This window comes from Ascaphus truei, chromosome 3, assembly GCF_040206685.1.
Source record: "Ascaphus truei isolate aAscTru1 chromosome 3, aAscTru1.hap1, whole genome shotgun sequence".
In the NCBI taxonomy this organism is placed as follows: domain Eukaryota; kingdom Metazoa; phylum Chordata; class Amphibia; order Anura; family Ascaphidae; genus Ascaphus; species Ascaphus truei.
Genome location: NC_134485.1, coordinates 432883295 through 432896115, shown reverse-complemented (window position 1 = coordinate 432896115; position 12821 = coordinate 432883295). Strand labels below are relative to the sequence as shown.

The 12821-nt window shown below is 45.6% G+C and overlaps 1 protein-coding gene across 2 annotated transcripts in view; it reads left to right on the top strand.

Moving 5' to 3' along the window:
* The first annotated feature begins 444 nt into the window (after nucleotides 1–444).
* The window catches only part of LOC142491215 (uncharacterized), a 53271-nt gene continuing 40894 nt past the window's right edge, over nucleotides 445–12821 (top strand). The window contains exons 1-3 of one of the 2 annotated variants that reach the window (XM_075593483.1): nucleotides 445–706; nucleotides 4283–4366; nucleotides 4873–5321. In XM_075593483.1, coding sequence (XP_075449598.1) covers nucleotides 635–706; nucleotides 4283–4366; nucleotides 4873–5181 — 465 coding nt within the window. In that variant the 5' untranslated portion in view covers nucleotides 445–634 and the 3' untranslated portion in view covers nucleotides 5182–5321. Of the gene's footprint in view, nucleotides 707–4282; nucleotides 4367–4872; nucleotides 5322–12821 lie in introns of those variants that run through there. The other variant, XM_075593482.1, reaches the window with a different exon arrangement.

Below are 12821 nucleotides of genomic sequence, written 5' to 3'. Positions count from 1 at the left end.
CGCGCAGTACATGTGTACATAAAACGGAGGGATACTGCATCCATTAACCCCTTACAGCACGAGTGGCCAACTCCAGTTCTCAAAGGCTACCAACAAGTTAGGTTTTCAAGATACCCCTGCTTCAGCACAGGTGGCTCAATCAGTGGCACAGCCGAAGACTGCACCACCTGTGCTGAAGCAGGGATATCCTCAAACCCTGACCTGTTTGTGGCCCTTGAGGACTGGGGTTGGTCACCCCTGCCCTACATCGTTGCATGTTGGTCTCTACATGCAGCAGCTTCTTTCTCTTGCCCACCGCGCTGAATCGTACCGTGCAGAGGGTGCCAGTCTGCATTCTGCAGATTAACCCTGCGTGTTCCTGGCCCCTCTGGCATCCCAGGGGTTAAAGCTGCCATAACGTAGAGCTCTGTAAATCTGACTCACTGGGGGGGGGGGGGGCCCTGAGCAATGGCAGCTGTGCGGTGAGTGAGGGGCTTACAGCGTGCAGGCACCGTGCTGCTTCTAACACTAAGCTCTGCTCCCCCTGTCACCAGCAGTGACAGCTTCCCGGCCCACACACAGCTCTGGTAATGAGCAATGAAAGACATTCCTGCTGTACATTCTGAGGCTGTGCACTGCACACATTGCTGGGGATATGTCCCACGCTGAGCACTTCTACAGGGCAGCCATCTTCCCGTTCCTCAGGAAGATTTCATCCTGGCTGCTGGTATGTTGTTCTTGTTGTTGTTGTTACCCATTGTGTTTGTGGGTTTTTTCAGGCACGGACCTGGTAGGTTCCCCCGAACAGCTGAACCGGGTTATTTTCAGCTCCAATGACCCCATGGTTCCCAAGATAATTACCATGTTTTGTGCTCCTTCTAGGGAATACAAAATGGCCACCAAATCTCACAGGTCCCATGGGACAACAGGTAGCTGCAACGTCATCGGTTACGGTTTCCGGTTGGAAGTCAATTTAAGAAGCTCTTTGAGAACCGCGTTAGTAAATATGTCGAGAACTGGTGGGTCCTCAGAGCTGAAAATAACGGGCCTCAGCCCGTGCTGTAAAACAATCATTGGGTTATTCCAGCGGGAACGTTCTTTCAAATCTAAGGCTGTCTCACACTTTAATCTGGTCTGTAACTGTTTCATACGCCCATAATATATATTATCTTTAACTGTGCACGCAATGTCTTGTATATAATGTATACCCTGCTCATTTATGTAACTGTATTTGTAACCATGTATTTTTTGTTTTACTCTGTGCCCAGGACATACTTGAAAACGAGCGGTAACTCTCAATGTATTACTTCCTGGTAAAATATTTTATAAATAAATAAAATAAATAAATAAAATTAGATTGTAAGCTCTTCGGGGCAGGGATGTCTTTTCCTAATGTTACTTTTATGTTTTAAACGCTTATTCCCATGATGTGTTGTATTATTATATCCCATGTATGACTGCTGGGAAGCGCAGTGTGCATGGATGGAGCTGGTGACAGGGCAGTCTCCTGCCTAATTACTTTGCGTGTGTAGCTGCTGAGTCCGGCGCTGAACTGGTTAAATCTGGGGTCATTAGCTGGCCCTCAGCTGGATCATTAGCAGGGGTTAAAAGCCGGGAACATCCTGAGGTCTGTGTCTAATCCTGGGCCAGGGAACTGCAACCCCACTACCCCACTACCCCACTACCCCACTACCCCACAACCCCACTACCCCACAACCCCACAACCCCACAACCCCACTACCCCACAACCCTACAACCCCACAACCCCACAACCCTACAACCCCACAACCCCACTACCCCACAACCCTACAACCCCACAACCCTACAACCCCACAACCCCACTACCCCACAACCCTACAACCCCACAACCCCACTACCCCACAACCCCACTACCCCACAACCCCACAACCCCACAACCCCACTACCCCACAACCCCACTACCCCACAACCCCACTACCCCACAACCCCCCCCCTCTTCTTGCTAAAGACTAAGGCCTAGTCAGGTAGCTTCGATAAGATCACTATAAGATCACGATAAGATCACTATAAGATCACTATAAGATCACTGCTGTATCGATCGGGTGACATGCTGTTACCTCGCGGTATGAGATTTGTGTAAAAACGGTATTCACCAAGATTTATCGCTTGGTAGATACTGTCTGGTACAAAAATGCCGAACTGATCGAGTTTGCAGTTACTTTTTTAGAGACCTTACCATGCGATCTCCCTGACCTCCCTCCTCCTTCTCCTTCCGTGCACCCCAAAACTGGAACAACCTACCAGAGACTCTCATATCCACCACCAGCTTAAGTTCTTTCAAATCTAAGGCTGTCTCACATTTTAATCTGGTCTGTAACTGTTTCACTCGCCCATAATATATATTTTCTTTAACTGTGCATGCAATGTCTTGTATATAATGTATACCCTGTTCATTTATGTAACTGTACTTGTAACCATGTATTATTTGTTTTACTCTGTGCCCAGGACATACTTGAAAACGAGAGGTCACTCTCAATGTTTTACTTCCTGGTAAAATATTTTATAAATAAATAAATTAATTAATTAAACTCCATTCATTTGGCAGAAAACATCATTCCATTTTCCCCATTGGCACTGTCCAATGTTAGACACTTGGTAATAGAGAAGGGGTGGGTATAAGTGGCACACCACGGTTAATAATAGTGCAGTAGAGAATTATTCTTTTGGTGCTCACCTTCTGCTGATCCCGAAATCTTAAAGCTGGACCCCATAATGGTAGAAAATGCCAGGTAGAAGAAGCATTGGTACTTATAGATTATGATCAGGTTGTTTGAAGTGTTTATGTGCTCGCAGTATGATTTAACAAAGATCACTTCTGTTTGCAGCTTTGTCCCTCATGGTACTGGACTTCATGCAGAGAAGGACTCTAACATCTATTACTACTGCTTCTGCTCACTATTAAGTACTACTGGTTGATATGAACATGCTTTGGGAGATATGTCCTCTATTTCATGGTCTCACACTGCACAGCAGTCTAGCTGTGCGATTTCCTGTGTTTCACTCCCTCTTTTGTTGATATTTGTTAGGTTGCTTAGCAACATGACGTTATTCGCATCATGACGCTCACATTGCGCGATGAGGTCAAATATCAAAGGCGGAAGTAATTAGGCTGCAGTGTGTGCTCAGCCTCTCATTGCAGGTGTTGCCGGGGGTAGGTGATCTTACTAACCCTGCAGGGGTATTTATACTAGTTTGTTTAGTATCACATGTTAGATGTTTGATTCTGAGGAAGGGACACTGAAACGTACTGAAACGTCCTGAAACGTCTCTGTGCTCACTGGCTCTGACGGATTGAATACAAGCAGAAGTTGTTGTACTCTAGACTTTACCAAGAATTGATAAGATTAGAATTCATAAGAATTCTTAGATCTGACGCAGAGCAGACAATTGTGCCAAAGACTGAAGGGGTAAAAAACAAGGGCGGCTCACAAAATTTAAATCATCCCTTATAATACGATATGTCTGCCTGTGACTCATCCCTAATTTCTTTATTACTCCCTGGAAACTCTCACTATATTCTCCAGGAGGGTAAAACAGCTTGGTACGTCGATGCTGAGAAAGAAAACCCTTCAGCTCTAAGCCCGGGTGGCATAGGGCCAGGCTCACTCCCCATTTTAGTGCTCTTAGGCTTCGTTCAGGGTGGCAGAGACAGGAGGTGGAGGGCGGGCATCCGCGTGTGCCCGTGGCAGTCTGCTGGGCGATGTGTGCTAATCATCCCCAGCAGACCTTTTCAAGCATTCAGGAGGCGGGTGACAGACCTGAGGTTAGGGATGGGTGTTGCTCTTCTCCCTACACTTTCCCGAATGATTTGATTGGCCGCCGAAGTACCAGTGACGCTGCTGCAGCTAGAAAAAACAACATGAGTTGTTTATTGAAACTGCAGCAAGCGTCAACTCCGTACTTCGGCGACAAGGGTAGCTGCTACCCTGACACTCTCACATCATCTGTTCATTTAAGGACTATACTTGGACTCCACACTGTATGGTTTGGATTTTATATAATTGACATTTAATTTAACTTTTGGAGCCGGTATTTCTTTTTCTTCTATGCTACCCTGACAACCGATATTAACTTTAAATACTTTGTTTCGAACGTACGGTCGCATGTAAGCATGCGCACGTCGCGAAGCTTGCACCCTGAACGAGGCCTTACCTTCAAGGGCCGTAGGGTTGGCGCGACATGCTGTGGGGGTGGGTCTGCAGAGGGTAGTTGGTATAAAGGGAAGTAGGATGAGAAAATTTCATTTTTTTTTGTTTGTTCCCAGGTCTCAGTTGAGTGTGGGGTTACACCGGTAATACAAGAAGGGCTGCTGAGGGTACCAGAGTCAGTGGGCAGTTCACCGTTCCAGGTGAGGCTTTTTAATGCGGCCTTCGTACTCTCGTTTTTCGGGGCTTTGCGGGTGAGCACAACTAAGAAAGGGATTTGGCTGTTGAGGATGTGGTCCGGAGTTCTGACCACATCAGTGCGCAGGTTAAAGAGCGATCAGCGGAACAGGGGTTCATGGATTGGGTTGGGTGGTTTGTCTCTGGCAGCTTGGTCTGCCCAGTAAGGGGGTTTATGGAGTTCCTGGAAGTCGGGCCTCCCTCCCCTGACCCTTTGCTGATGCACACCGGAGGTGAAGCCTTATCAGCGTTTTAGTGTTTTCCAGAGGTGTTTTGCTATTTTGGGTTTAGATAGTGAGCAGTTTGGTACCCACTCCTTCCACATGGGGGGCACGACTGAAGCGGCGTGGTCGGGTGTAGGTGCCGACGTGATTCATCAACTCCGGAGATAGGAGTCAAACTGTTACCGTAGTTACTTTTGTCCCTCGTTAGTTTAGGTAGTTTGCTAATTTATTTTCCTGGTTTATTGTAGGTGTCGCTGCCTGACGTGTGGATTATCGGGCATATGTCAATTGGACGGAGAGGGGGGAAGAAATTTGCCCTTATGGGAAGAATTTGGAGTTGTGACGGTGATGTTTTGGTGGGGCAAGAGGGGGTTAAGGTGGGATCAGTTGCTGCCAGAGATTATGGTCCTCGCACGGGACAGAAGAGCTCCTTAGGTTTTGATCCTGATGTCGGGGTTAACGACATGGTGTCAGTTAAATCGTTGGACCTAATCCATGCAATAAAGCAGGATTTAGCCCAAATCCAGGTGAAGTTTGGTGATTTGCAAGTGTTCTAGTCAAATATTGTGCATAGAAAGCTTTGTAAGGGCACCCGACCAGCGGTTGAGAGGAGTAGAAGGAAAATTAATAATATCATTGGAAAATTTGTGTTGTGGAGGTCCGGTCTAATTTAAAGGCGCTAAATAGCCCCATTGGTAGTGGCTGGTTGGGGGGGTGGCGGGGGAGTAAGTGGGTAACCTTGCCACACGGGCTCTATGGGATGCTAATGCCTAGTGGTGGCAAAAAGAGGCAAGAGGACAGGACTCATTGTGCTTTGGGTACCTGAGGCCCATTCTTACTGTTAGCCATTTGAATGCCCGGGACTATATATGTGTATGTGTATATATATATATATATATAGTTGAAAAATATTTCACAGGCACTCCAATAGAGTATCTTGAATGTTCTGGTGCATATCTCATAAAGATAACAAAAGCATACATTACCAAAACTGGCAAAAAGGAGACAGCACTCAGACGGTTAAATACAGAAAGTGTATTAAAACACAAAGCACAGAAGTCCAACGTTTCGATCCCACTGGGGGACCCCACAGGGGATGTGTTTGTACTCCCCTGGAATCCCCCAACCTGGCTCAGGATTATCCGTGGACACTGACCTCTACAACTTTGTTATCACTCCATTTCCTTCACAGGACTTCCATACCTATCATCTTGTGGTGACTATTGAACTTATACAGCATGGTTCTTGTATTGTGTTTATTCACACATTATATTCTGTTTTTGGTTGTTGAGTGGTACTACATTGGTAGATTATTTCAGTGTCCAAAATTTTGATTAACCCTCCTATTTTGACCATCCGGTCTAGGGTTAAATGAGCAGGTTACTTACATTTTCTGGCTTCATTATTATTCATTGTAGTATGCACCATACTTTAACTTTTGTGCATTAACCAGAATTCATGTTTTCGGTGTCCTGTGGGGACTGCTTTAATTCTGTGTAATCCATGTGTTTTTTCATTGAATAAATTCTATTATTATTTACTTTTGCTTGAGTGCTTTTGGTGGGATTCTTTTTTCTCTTTTTTTCTCATTCATTATTTTGTCCCCAGCACGGTCATCAGGTCATTATAAATTATTTATTTGATCTTACCTTTTGATTATAGCAATTTTGAGTTATTTTTTTTAATTAGTTGCAGGCTTATTTGTTCGTTTTGATATATATGTGTAGCCAGGTCCCTCAGGTTTACCCTCATCTCCGCTGCAATGGGAGAATAAGGGAAGGTTGCAGAGCGTGCAGGGAGCGCTCCGGTACACCGGAGGCTCCGCGGCGGCCCGATCGTTAAGGGCGCCGCCATTGGTACTCGCGCATGCGCAGAGAGTCCCGGAGGCGACGGCGTCAGACGAGAGGTCGCGCATGAGCAGAAAGTGGCTGCGGTAGCGCGCGAAGCACGGGCCAATCAGAAGGGGCCTAGGACCGGAGACTACAAGTCCCATGAGCCTCAGCCAGACAAGGTGACGCCAGGAAGCAAATAGGGCGATAGGAACTCTGCAGGAAGAGGTAGGAGGTTGCGCAGGGAAGCACGCTAGTCAGAGAAGACCGGGAAGGGGAAGAGGTAGGAGCTCAGTGTGTAGAGAGGCAAGTAGCCTCTACACTAGGCCCGAATACCCCCAGGCTCAGATAGGCCCTGAGTCCAAGTCAAGTATAGTTAATACAGGGACAGGCCCTAGAATAGGAACCTGTCACGTTAGTGTGTGGAGCTAGGGACACAGAGACTGTCACAGCTTCATCTCAGAGGTCTGGGACCAGACCTCTCCAGGAGTATCATCAGCCGCCGGGTGGGATCGCCCCGGAGGACATCACAGAAAGCCCCACGTCGTCGGATCCTTTGTGAAGACTGTTTGCGGGCCCGAGCGCTGCAGGTAACATCCATTAAAGTGCACCAACTATAACATTGTTCATACGAGTGGCTGCGCAGTCACACACATACACTCACTTTGGGGTGTTGGACACGGTGTGGGAACACGGTGAAGGGTCGCGTCCTGCGAGACGCGTTAGTATTGTGTCTCATTAAAGAGTAACACTGATAGGTATGATACATGCATGGTTATGGTTACCGCTAGTGAAGCTACTGTTTCTTTTACATGCTGTGTGTGTAGTACTGTATTATTGTCCTGCGAGGAACAACTCCCGCTCTGCTGGGAGCCACCGCAGGTGGAGGCGCTGCATCGGGTAAGAGATAATCCATACATATACATTGCCCAAGGCTCTCCGTGGCAGAGGCTCAGGCCCTGCGAGCCAACTGGTTACACAGCATTGGTAGTTATACTGTATTCAGAAGGAAACAGGGCTACATATATATATATATATATCCCCTATACTGGGAGATGCCCTAACTCAGAAAATAAGAAATGTTACCTACCCTTTTACAGGGCTAGGAGAGCCCCGGAGACCCCTCAGTGCGGGAAGATAATTTGATCAGATCTAAATATCAAGGTCCCAAACATTTATAACCTTTGTCCCTACTCCTGTTGCTGGGCAGATAAAGATAAGGTTACTTAACTAAGTTATCCCCTAAAGCAGGGGTGCGCAAAGTTCGGTGCTGTGCCCCCCTGCCAAATGACGCTGAGGGTCATGTGACGTCACGTGACCCTGTAGCGTCATTTGACACGGTGTCGCCACAGCAACGCGTCTTTCGAGCCAAGGTAGGATAGAGTACAGAGGCCTCGCGTTGTCCCCGGAATTTAATTTTAATGCCTTGGGGAAGAGCGCGGGGCCTCTGTATGCGCCGCCCCCCACTTTGTGCATACAGTATGGCCCCCCCAGAAACAGCCAATCACTGAGCGAAACGATTTGCAACATAAGATTGGTTACTTAACATTAGTTACATGGAATAAGTTACTTACTATTAGCTGCAACTAGGGCCTGGAAAGGATTTAACCCCTTAACTCCCTGTAGGGACCGGGACATGAGTAGGATCCCACAAGGGTGCTACATATATAAAAGGCTTTTCCATAACTACGCCACGGGGCGCGAACACGTGACGCACACCTGTCGCTCGCGCTAATGTGAACGGTGCTTCCAGGCGATGTTCAGGTGTGCGGAGGCAGGGCCGTGATGTCACGTGAGCGGTTTGCTCTCATTGGCTGAATCGCTTAACGTGACGCAGACGTCTCGCAGCCGTCGCATGGAAAGACAAATTGATTTGTCTGTCCAAAATGTGGTCGTGCCTCATTGTGCTCGTGCGCACTATTAGCGGACTTATAGGATTGAGGCACGTGGTTCGCGACGCGTGTGCGCATGCACGCGCAGCTGCAGCCACTAAGGAGAGCTGCAGAGTATCTTGAGTATAGGGGATGAATCCTGCACTTTATAGTTAAAGGTTTTTTATGCCGTCTTGGTCATGTACCAGATACTTTTAGGCATCTCTGGGCATTCTTTAATACTTTGGGCGGAGGTGTGACATTCTTAGAAATAACCCCCTTTGCATTGTTTAATACTTTGGGCAGTGCGGCGGTGTAACATTCTTATTTATAACCCCTTGGGCATTGTTTAATACTTTGGGCGGAGGTGTAACATTCTTACTAATAACCCTCTGGGCATTGTTTAATACTTTGGGCAGTGCGGAGGTGTAACATTCTTATTTATAACCCCTTGGGCATTGTTTAATACTTTGGGCGGAGGTGTAACATTCTTATTTATAACCCCTTGGGCATTGTTTAATACTTTGGGCGGAGGTGTAACATTCTTATTTATAACCCCTTGGGCATTGTTTAATACTTTGGGCGGAGGTGTAACATTCTTAATAATAACCCCCTGGGCATTGTTTAATACTTTGGGCGGAGGTGTAGCATTCTTATTAATAACCCCCTGGGCATTGTTTAATACTTTGGGTAGTGCGGAGGTGTAGCATTCTTATTAATAACCCTCTGGCCATTGTTTAATACTTTGGGCAGTGCGGAGGTGTAACATTCTTACTAATAACCCCCTGGGCATTGTTTAATACTTTGGGCGGAGGTGTAACATTCTTATTAATAACCCTCTGGCCATTGTTTAATACTTTGGGCAGTGCGGAGGTGTAGCATTCTTATTAATAACCCCCTGGCCATTGTTTAATACTTTGGGCAGTGCGGAGGTGTAGCATTCTTACTAATAACCCCCTGGGCATTGTTTAATACTTTGGGCAGTGCGGAGGTGTAGCATTCTTATTAATAACCCCCTGGGCATTGTTTAATACTTTGGCCAGTGCGGAGGTGTAGCATTCATACTAATAACCCCTTGTGCATTGTTTAATACTTTGGGCAGTGCGGAGGTGTAGCATTCTTACTAATAACCCCCTGGGCATTGTTTAATACTTTGGGCGGAGGTGTAACATTCTTATTAATAACCCCCTGGCCATTGTTTAATACTTTGGGCAGTGCGGAGGCGTAGCATTCTTACTAATAACCCCCTGGGCATTGTTTAATACTTTGGGCGGAGGTGTAACATTCTTATTAATAACCCTCTGGCCAATGTGTAATACTTTGGGCAGTGAGGAGGTGTAGCATTCTTATTAATAACCCCCTGGGCATTGTTTAATACTTTGGGCGGAGGTGTAACATTCTTACTAATAACCCCCTGGGCATTGTTTAATACTTTGGGCGGAGGTGTAACATTCTTACTAATAACCCCCTGGGCACTGTTTAATAATTTGGGCAGTGCGGAGGTGTAACATTCTTACTAATAACCCCCTGGGCATTGTTTAATACTTTGGGCAGTGCGGAGGTGTAACATTCGTATTAATAACCCTCTGGCCATTGTTTAATACTTTGGGCAGTGCGGAGGTGTAACATTCTTACTAATAACCCCCTGGGCATTGTTTAATACTTTGGGCAGTGCAAAGGTGTAGCATTCTTATTAATAACCCTCTGGCCATTGTTTAATACTTTGGGCAGTGCGGAGGTGTAACATTCGTATTAATAACCCTCTGGCCATTGTTTAATACTTTGGGCAGTGAGGAGGTGTAGCATTCTTATTAATAACCCCCTGGGCATTGTTTAATACTTTGGGTAGTGCGAAGGTGTAACATTCTTATTAATAACCCTCTGGGCATTGTTTAATACTTTGGGCGGAGGTTTAACATTCTTACTAATAACCCCCTGGGCATTGTTTAATACTTTGGGCAGTGCAAAGGTGTAACATTCTTACTAATAACCCCCTGGACATTGTTTAATACTTTGGGCAGTGCGGAGGTATAACATTCTTACTTATAACCCCCTGGGCATTGTTTAATACTTTGGGCAGTGCGGAGGTGTAGCATTCTTATTAATAACCCTCTGGCCATTGTTTAATACTTTGGGCGGAGGTGTACCATTCTTACTAATAACCCCCTGGGCATTGTTTAATAAGTTGGACAGTGCGGAGGTGTAGCATTCTTATTAATAACCCCCTGGGCATTGTTTAATACTTAGGGCAGTGAGGAGGTGTAACATTCTTATTAATAACCCTCTGGCCATTGTTTAATACTTTGGGCAGTGAGGAGGTGTAACATTCTTACTAATAACCCCCTGGGCATTGTTTAATACTTTGGGCGGAGGTGTAGCATTCTTATTAATAACCCTCTGGCCATTGTTTAATACTTTGGGCAGTGAGGAGGTGTAACATTCTTATTAATAAGCCTCTGGCCATTGTTTAATACTTTGGGCAGTGCGGAGATGTAGCATTCTTACTAATAACCCCCTGGGCATTGTTTAATACTCTGGCCAGTGCGGAGGTGTAGCATTCTTACTAATAACCCCCTGGGCATTGTTTAATACTTTGGGCAGTGCGGAGGTGTACCATTTTTACTAATAACCCTCTGGCCAGTGTTTATTACTTTGGACAGTGCGGAGGTGTAGCATTCTTATTAATAACCCTCTGGCCATTGTTTAATACTTTGGGCAGTGAGGAGGTGTAGCATTCTTATTAATAACCCCCTGGGCATTGTTTAATACTTTGGGTAGTGCGAAGGTGTAACATTCTTATTAATAACCCTCTGGGCATTGTTTAATACTTTGGGCAGTGCGGAGGTGTAGCATTCTTACTAATAACCCTCTGGGCATTGTTTAATACTTTGGGCAGTGCGGAGGTGTAGCATTCTTAGTAATAACCCTCTGGACATTGTTTAATACTTTGGGCAGTGCGGAGGTGTAGCATTCTTACTAATAACCCCCTGGGCATTGTTTAATACTTTGGGCAGTGCGGAGGTGTAGCATTCTTATTAATAACCCCCTGGGCATTGTTTAATACTTTGGGCAGTGCGGAGGTGTAACATTCTTACTAATAACCCTCTGGCCATTGTTTAATACTTTGGGCGGAGGTGTAGCATTCTTATTAATAACCCTCTGGCCATTGTTTAATACTTTGGGCAGTGCGGAGGTGTAGCATTCTTATTAATAACCCTCTGGCCATTGTTTAATACTTTGGGCAGTGAGGAGGTGTAACATTCTTATTAATAACCCTCTGGCCATTGTTTAATACTTTGGGCAGTGAGGAGGTGTAACATTCTTACTAATAACCCCCTGGGCATTGTTTAATACTTTGGGCGGAGGTGTAGCATTCTTATTAATAACCCTCTGGCCATTGTTTAATACTTTGGGCAGTGCAGAGGTGTAGCATTCTTATTAATAACCCTCTGGCCATTGTTTAATACTTTGGGCAGTGAGGAGGTGTAACATTCTTATTAATAACCCTCTGGCCATTGTTTAATACTTTGGGCAGTGCGGAGATGTAGTATTCTTACTAATAACCCCCTGGGCATTGTTTAATACTCTGGCCAGTGCGGAGGTGTAGCATTCTTACTAATAACCCCCTGGGCATTGTTTAATACTTTGGGCAGTGAGGAGGTGTAGCATTCTTATTAATAACCCCCTGGCCATTGTTTAATACTTTGGGCGGAGGTTTAACATTCTTACTAATAACCCCCTGGGCATTGTTTAATACTTTGGGCAGTGCGGAGGTGTAACATTCTTATTAATAACCCTCTGGCCATTTTTTAATACTTTGGGCAGTGAGGAGGACTAGCATTCTTACTAATAACCCCCTGGGCATTGTTTAATACTTTGGGCAGTGCGGAGGTGTAGCATTCTTATTAATAACCCCCTGGGCATTGTTTAATACTTTGGGCAGTGCGGAGGTGTAGCATTCTTACTAATAACCCTCTGGGCATTGTTTAATACTTTGGGCAGTGCGGAGGTGTAGCATTCTTAGTAATAACCCTCTGGACATTGTTTAATACTTTGGGCAGTGCGGAGGTGTAGCATTCTTACTAATAACCCCCTGGGCATTGTTTAATACTTTGGGCAGTGCGGAGGTGTAGCATTCTTATTAATAACCCCCTGGGCATTGTTTAATACTTTGGGCAGTGCGGAGGTGTAACATTCTTACTAATAACCCTCTGGCCATTGTTTAATACTTTGGGCGGAGGTGTAGCATTCTTATTAATAACCCTCTGGCCATTGTTTAATACTTTGGGCAGTGAGGAGGTGTAACATTCTTATTAATAACCCTCTGGCCATTGTTTAATACTTTGGGCAGTGAGGAGGTGTAACATTCTTACTAATAACCCCCTGGGCATTGTTTAATACTTTGGGCGGAGGTGTAGCATTCTTATTAATAACCCTCTGGCCATTGTTTAATACTTTGGGCAGTGCGGAGGTGTAGCATTCTTATTAATAACCCTC